The following is a 7,905-nucleotide window of genomic DNA, read 5'->3' on the forward strand; positions in this document are numbered from 1 at the left end:
ACCGCCGCAGGTATCGTGACACAGCTGTAGATCAAACCATGATGCTACCACCGCAGGTATCAAATCTGAGCTGGCTTGTGTGTAAATCATTCGTAAACCCTTGAACCAGAGCAGGTGGGAAGCGGTCCTCCTTTACGAAGCCGGTTCTGATGCAGGATCACTTCATGTGCACATCTCTGCCCGAGCTGGGACCACAGCCACCAGAACCTAAACCCGTTCCACGAACAGAGCCTTCAAAGTGCAGGTTCTGTGAACTGCATGATGTTTGGAACAAAGAGATTGGAAGAATCTCTTTGTTCAGCAGATTAATCCATGATTTGTATTTTTCAGTTCATTGGATCTTTGAAGGAAACCAGAACTTTGCTTGAAATGAGATGAAAACCTGCAGCAGTTTGTGTGACGACTTTCTTTGTGTTTGTGTTGCAGATCCGCAGCTGAAAGGCATCGTGACGCGTCTCTACAGCGAGCAGGATTTCTTCCTGCAGATGTTGCCTGATGGAACCATCAGTGGCTGCAAAGACGAGAACAGCGACTACAGTGAGTCGCATCACGAGAAGGAAATGACAGATTCTAACAGTGAATCTGGGTTTTTACATAAAACAAACTGTCAGGTTTATTAATCATTCAGTTTGTCTGCAGATGATTTAACATTAGACTAGTTAAAATAAGAATATGGTTTACCGACGTGCAGAAATCAGTTTTTAGAAACTGATGATGGAGAAAATTCTGTTTTCCTGCAGCTCAATGCTGTTTCTGTGAAACCAGAAGCAAAAGGAGGACATGAGGAGGAGGAGGAGGAAGAGGAGATGTTTTCTCTCAGATCATCTGAGTTAAATAAAAGAGGATTAACAGCAGCATCGCCACAGGCCTCTTCCTCCTCCTCCTCCTCCTCCTCCTCCTCCACACTGCAGCTCTCTGTCCCGGTGGATTTAATCACCTCTCATCACTCCGGCTCCTCTTATTCAGGCCTTTTCTTCCCGTTCAGCCGCTGCAGGAGCACTTCAGGGTTCCTGCAGGGTCTGGAAAAGCCTGGAAAAGTCTGGGATTTGTCCTTCCTGTTTGGATATGTGTTGAATCTGCTGTCTTCAGACTCTTTTCACTTTTTTAATTTCCTCCCATCAGGTGCTTTTAATGGTTTGATAAAAGATAAAACCCTTAAAGTCAGCCTGTTGTTTTTAAAAGCATCACAAAGCAGTTCCTGAAATCAGCTCCAAAGCTGATCTTCAGGTTTTTTTTTTAATCCGTAAGTTAGATTCTGGATTTTCAAACGCTCCGAAGGTAAAAACTGACATTAGGTTCTGCCTCCGAGTACATCTGACCCGGTTCTGTGTCCCGTGTTTCAGCTCTGTTTAACCTGATCCCCGTGGGTCTGAGGGTCGTGGCCATCCAGGGAGTGAAGGTCGGACTCTACGTGGCCATGAACGCCGAGGGATTCCTCTACACATCCGTAAGAAGCAGACACCAGAACGCTCACCGTTGGGACGTTCTCAAAAACTTAAACTTAACTGAGCTTAAAGTGTTTTTAACAGAAACAGGACGTTAATCAAGTTCCTGTACTTTAGAAAATTAAACTTTGATGAACAATCAAGAAAATCTGTTCAAGAAGCAAAGAAACTTTGTTAGGATGCTTCAGAAGCTGCAGAAATAAAACACCTCAGCTCTCAGACACTACATGTTCAAGGAGATACTGTCAGGCAGCAACTCAGAAATAATCAAAGAATCATAAAATAAAAACAAGCACTACGCTAAAAGGTGCAGAAGACACAAAATGGCCGCCCAGTCAGAACGTAGCTCTCCAGGCTGAGCTCTGCTGACCTCAGACTGATGAAATATCTCAGTTTAACTCGTAAACTTGTAGTTTTTCCTAAACGGGGTCAGAAGAGAAACCCTCCTCATCGTTCTGCTCTGATTGGCTCACTCCGAACACCTGTTGGACCCTGAGGGGGAAGAACTGATGAAATGAGCCAAGCTGGGAGGTTAAACTCTTCCAGCCTTCAAGCCGGAGCTCAGCAGAACCGGGCAGACGCTCCTGAAGGTCAGAGCAGAACGAAGCTGCACAAACATGGAAGATTTAAAGTACTTCTGACCTCAGCCCAACACTGATCCACTTTGAGACGTTTAATTCTTTGGTTATCTGCTGCTTCGGCTCAGCCAGTGGAAGTCAGTGGGTTTGGGTGTGTGACCTCTGACCTCTGACCTCTGACCATCTGTCCTCCATCAGAGAGACACTCTGCAGTCTGGAGAAGAGGACAGACATCAAGGACAAGAAGTTTTGTTTGTAGACAAAAAATGAGCAGAATATTTATTAGTGTACCTAAATCTTGTGCAGCGGAACCTTTAATAAAACTAACTATCCAGAGTTGGAGAGTTGGAGGTCGAGATGTTCCCTCAGGTCCAGCAGGTCGTCCAGATGTCCTCAGCTGGTTATTATTAGTCAGAAATACTGATGATTTGTGTGTTTCTGTCTGTCAGGATGTGTTCACATCAGAGTGTAAGTTTAAGGAATCTGTGTTTGAGAACTACTACGTCATCTACTCGTCCACGCTGTACCGGCAGCACGAGTCGGGTCGGGCCTGGTTTCTGGGGATCAACAAGGAGGGCATCATCATGAAGGGGAACCGAGTGAAGAAGACCAAACCCTGCTCGCACTTCGTCCCCAGACCCATAGAAGGTGAGGAGGGGGAGAGGGGAAAGGGGGGGGGGAGGGGGGTCAAGTGAAGTCTGGCAGGTGAACAGGTGAACAGGCGGAGTCCCTCAGGGAAGCGTTGCGGTTCTTCTTCTGTCTCCAGAATAAATTAGGATGTTTAGTTCCAGTTTTGTGGTTCAGTTTTTAAAATCAGACAGATTAACATAATTTCAGTTTTAAAATCTGACATCAATCTTTGAATGAAGTCAGTAAAATTAGACGCTGGGGGAACTTAGATCTGACTGAAGATGTCTTTAACAGGATGAAGGGTCGTCTCACTTCACGTTTTTGTTTCTGCACCAAAAATCAAATCAAAGTCAGGACCTGGATCAGACAGAACCGTTCCTCTGAATATTATTTATCTGCTGGTGTGACCACAGGAGCCATATTTAGCCTTTGTAAGAAATGCTGCTGGTCAAAGTCTTTAACAGAATATTTAATTCTGAATTATTTCTGAACCAAAGGTCATTCAGCAGCAAGCAGTGTTGTAGAGATCAGCTGAGCCTCCTGTTGTCCAACACGAAGCAGGATAAAAACGTTTGAGGAGCTCAGAGGTGACTCGGTCGTCCTGCAGGTCGAGGTGAAGCTCTAATATCACAGATGGAGGTTTAATCACGAAACACGAGGCTCCGTCTCTGTTTTCACTTCCAGTTAGCACCTTCTTCCTCTTCCTCTCAGCATCACACTCCTCCTATCACTTCCTGTTTTTAAATAAAGACGAAGGTAAAAACAGACTTACTTTATATTTGAACATGTATTTATTTATTTAACTACAAATATTTAAACATTTGTCAAAAGCTCCATGAGACAAACTTTTTATAATTTAATAATTTGTATGTTACTTAAACACTTAATAAATACAATAATGTAGTAATGAAAGTTTTCTCCTGCTCTGTTGTACAGCATGAAATTCTGAAGGATTTTAATCAACAAATACAGAAATTATTCCTCAAAGTATAAAGAAAAAGAGAAAAGTATCTGAAAAATGTGTAGAAAAATAAAACATCAAGTACTTGTCTCATTTATTCTCAAATCATTTAGAAAAGTCTTCTAGAAAATAGTATTTTTTTGGTTTATTTGTATTTATTTATTTTGTAGTTTTTACTTTTCTTGCTGGATTTTTCTGATAATCTGATTCAGATTCTCCTCAGATAGTCCACTTGTTTCTCACAATTAAGGTTTCTGTTCTGAGAGTAATTAAATTATGACCCTCAAAGGCACACTGTAAGACATTACACTTTTATTGTGAAAGAGATCAAGTTGTTTTCTCCCCGTCCTGCAGTCTGCATGTACAAGGAGCCGTCGCTGCACGAGCTCGAGGAGAAGCTGCTGAAGTCGTCACGAAGCCCGACGCTGAACAGCGGCCGAGCCCGGAGCCTGGACCGACCGCTGCGGCAGGCCGCCGACTCCTCCACAGAGCGGGAGGCGTCGTAGCCTGCAGCGCCCCCCGCAGGAGGAGAACTCCTGGTTTACTCTCCTTCTGGTCAGCAACTACAACCACTCAACAACAACAACAACCACCAACAACAACAAGGAAGAAAAAGTAAAAAAGAAGCTAAAAAATTCTTCTTGCTTGTGAAGAAATATTTTAGGTCAGCAGGGGGGTGTTTGGAAATAATAAAAAAAAGGACACTGATGATGGAGATTTTTCATTTTATGCAAAAAGTCCTGCTGAAATGGTGCCAGGAGGCTAGCACACCTACTCTTCATCAACACATTGTAATCATCATTTCCTTCACAAAGATGACAAAATGTTTGCCGAGTCGAGCGTGCGCTGAGAACTCCAAAGCTTTAAGCCATCTAGAAACTTCACTTCCTGTCCTTTCTTAATGAATGCAGAAACCTTCGCACTTTTTACACGCTGTGCTTCTTCTTCTTCTTCTCTGTCTTGTTCTGTCTAATCAGGAGGAGCAGAGTCTCTGTTTTGTCTTTATCTGCCACATCTTGTTTGATTTTTCTTGAGTTTATACGGGTTAGAGACTTGTTTAGGGTTTATTCACAGACACTGCCGACTGAAAAAAGTCCAGAAGAGAACAAATCCAGACAGTTCTGTCCAGAACCAGACTGCTTCCTCTGAATGGGGTCCGTCAGGTAACTTGTTTCAAGGTGTCACACATGAGAGGACCAGAGTCACCTTTGTCTATCTGACTCCCACAAACTCCTTTTCTGCATGTTTCAAATCGGTCAGCAGTTTAGTCATTTTTCTCCTTCCTCACAGTCACTGCTCTCAGCTCATTTCTCTGAAAATCATCTTCACAGTCTGAAATCTCAGCAGAAGAGTTATACAGAAAAGATGGGAAGAACTAAAGAGATCAAAAGTTCCTTTTTTAAAAAGTCATATGTTGATAATCACAGCTATGTATCCTCAGAAGACAGAAATACTGAACCTAACCTCCACGCACAAGATCATGCCTGTGCACAGTCTGTTTTTATCCAATCAGAGTCTGTTTTTATCCAGTATTTGTTGCAGGCAGATTTGGTTCAACTAAAGTAGCTGCTGATTGTGGTGAACAGGTCCCTGCGCTCAGATATTTCAGTTAATGTTTCCTACAGAGCCGGTGAATTTACCTCAGACACACTGCCGCTAGCTGTTTAGAGGTTATTATTTTTTAAAGGTGTTGTGCAAGTATTGCTAACAGGGCATCAAACTGCACATCTGGAATCTCGAAATCCACCTGAAAATTATTCAAATTGTACAGATTTCTGGTGAAACTCTGCTTTCTCTTGACATCTTCTGAAAATAAAATCTAGTGTTTTATTTGTATTTTGAAAAAGTCAGGCTCATTGTTTGTCGACTTTATTTTTAAATCATATTACAAACATAAACAAATAATATATTATTTAAAATGTATCAGACTCAATGGGCAAGTTTCTGTTTGTTTAGGTTTTTGTCAAACAGTGTATTAAGATGTAGGAAAAGAAATCCACATTTTACTTTATAGTTTTTGCCTCAAGTATAATAGAAATTTGTGGCATGAAGTTATATAAATGTAGTAACAGACGAGCATCCCAATTACCTGCTTAACAGTAACTGCACAATATACAGTGTACATATAGCAGCCTAAATATTATTTTCACACAGTTTAGTCCCTTATTTACGCCTTCTTTTATATTACAAGTCTTCATTAAAAAGTTTTATTATATCTCATGCACATAATTTATAAAACTGGACAAAAAATCAGCTGAAATGATCTTTTCCCATTGCTGTAGAAAAGCTTTCACTCGTCTGTTTAACAAATGTACTTTCCTGTGTTGAACACTAGGTGGCGTAGTTTTTATATCAGAGGAAATTATGAACACAAAACATTTTTACTGTGGAAGTGAGGCATTACCCTTCAGCCAGAACTTCAGAAACTCTGTTCCACTTCATAAAGTCCCAGTAAGGATGTCAGGTCCCGATACTGGAGGTGACGAGAGAGGGTCCTCAGAAGTCACAAAAACAAGTACACACACACAGTGCATTTTACTACATATGGAACAGGGATGATGGTTTTCAGAGAAACTAAGCGCTGAAACTGCTGATCTGGAACAGAAAGAGCTAAAAACACATCTGGTTTGTGGTGCGTTCAGGGTCCTCTCACCTGTGTCCGACTGTTCTGGGACATTGTATGCTGAAATGTTGCATGATTTATTGTGTAAAGTACACCGGTTCTCGCAGATATTCACAGAACTGAAATGATTTATTGAAACTCTAACATCCGAGTTGTGTAACTCTGATCCAGTCTGAAAAGGACTGAAAAGCCCCGCCCACTCAGCTGTCACCGAAGATATTTTATCACATGATGATTTAATTTATGATATGATGTAACATATATGATCTATGATGAGGATGAAGTGTTGATCACCACAGCATGTGACTGTTTTATTTTGACTGTTATGAGATGTTCAGAATGCTGCGTTGTGTTTGTATTTATGTGGAAAAACAAAATGGTAATTAAAACGACACCATGTCAGTAAATTGGTTAACGAGCGGGGGAGGGGTTTCTGTCAGCTCCAGGAGCTTTGTGATTGGTTCTTTTTGTCGGCTGATGGGAGGTTCCGGTAGCAGGTTTAACACTGCCCTAAAAACTGAAACTATTTCAGTCGACGTCGTCTGAACTTCATGAGCCAATAAAAACACTTCCTGCTAACTTTCAAAACAAAAGTCAAAAATAGAGATCAGACAGAAAAGGCTTTTACCTGCTAACAGAAAGATTGAAGTGTAAATCAGAGGAGAACTGTTCTCGCCTCTCATAACGTTCAGACCGAGTCACTGCACTGCCCTCTCCTACAGTTCTTCTTTTCCACGGACTTGAACCCTTTAACTCCTGAAACATGTTGCTGTTCGGGTTTCCTAAAAACATCTCGGTGTTTCATTCAGGACATTCTGCTCTTCCACAAGCTTTCACTGCCTTCATCCACAAAAAGATCATCTGAGCAGCCGAGAGTTTAGATCTGTTTCTGTCTCTTCACGCTTAATTCAGAATGATGTCAGAGTTAAAAATCAGAACGTTTTATGTCTTAGAACTGAAATGAGTCAAAATGTAATTTTTTTTTTTATAAGTGAAGATAAAAATCTGGCAAGCGTAAAAATAAGTAATAAACAGAAAGGATTTCCTTGTATTAAAGTTTATATTCTAAAACACGTGATTTAAAATTATGTTTAAATCCTGGTTTGAGGATTTTTAGGAAACTCGTTCACCTCCCATCAGCCAACAGAAATAAAACTAAAACACAGTCAGATGTTTTAACTGTTCTTCATGTTTTGTGCAGAAAAATAATCACTGTTGTTTAACATTTTAGCCCTGAACCTAAAAGAGATTAATGATGTCAAAGTGGGCGGGGCCAAGGAGGTTCTGCTCCAGCCGGATGTTTTTTATTTTAATGCTAACGATGAACGGATCGATGGACTGATAGCAGCAGATGAATGAACCAATCACAATCCACCATTCTGCCTCTGAGAAAGTCTTCCATTTTGGAGCATTTGTTGGACCACGAGGATTGTAGAGACCCGCAGGAACCAGGTTTCCCCTCCTGAATGTTCGCAGGGAGTCTTTTCTGTCACATTGCCGGCTTCTCGAGTCTCCTCCCGAGTCTCCTCCTGAGTCTCCTCCCGAGTCTCCTCTCGAGTCTCCTCTCGAGTCTCCTCCCGAGTCTCCTCCCGAGCCTCTTCTCGAGTCTCCTCCCGAGTCTCCTCCCGAGTCTCCTCTCGAGTCTCCTCCCGAGTCTCCTCTCGAGTC

At 41.8% G+C, this 7,905-nt stretch overlaps 1 protein-coding gene across 1 annotated transcript in view; it reads left to right on the plus strand.

The window, feature by feature from the left end:
- The window catches only part of LOC108228585 (fibroblast growth factor 12), a 9,710-nt gene extending 5,426 nt beyond the window's left edge, over positions 1 to 4,284 (plus strand). Inside the window, exons 2-5 of the mRNA XM_017404166.3 lie at positions 427 to 537; positions 1,344 to 1,447; positions 2,473 to 2,671; positions 3,969 to 4,284. Coding sequence (XP_017259655.1) covers positions 427 to 537; positions 1,344 to 1,447; positions 2,473 to 2,671; positions 3,969 to 4,120 — 566 coding nt within the window. The 3' untranslated portion in view covers positions 4,121 to 4,284. The remainder of the gene's footprint in view (positions 1 to 426; positions 538 to 1,343; positions 1,448 to 2,472; positions 2,672 to 3,968) is intronic.
- Positions 4,285 to 7,905: the final 3,621 nt, after the last annotated feature.

The sequence above is a fragment of the Kryptolebias marmoratus genome, unplaced genomic scaffold, assembly GCF_001649575.2.
Source record: "Kryptolebias marmoratus isolate JLee-2015 unplaced genomic scaffold, ASM164957v2 Scaffold31, whole genome shotgun sequence".
In the NCBI taxonomy this organism is placed as follows: Eukaryota; Metazoa; Chordata; class Actinopteri; order Cyprinodontiformes; family Rivulidae; genus Kryptolebias; species Kryptolebias marmoratus.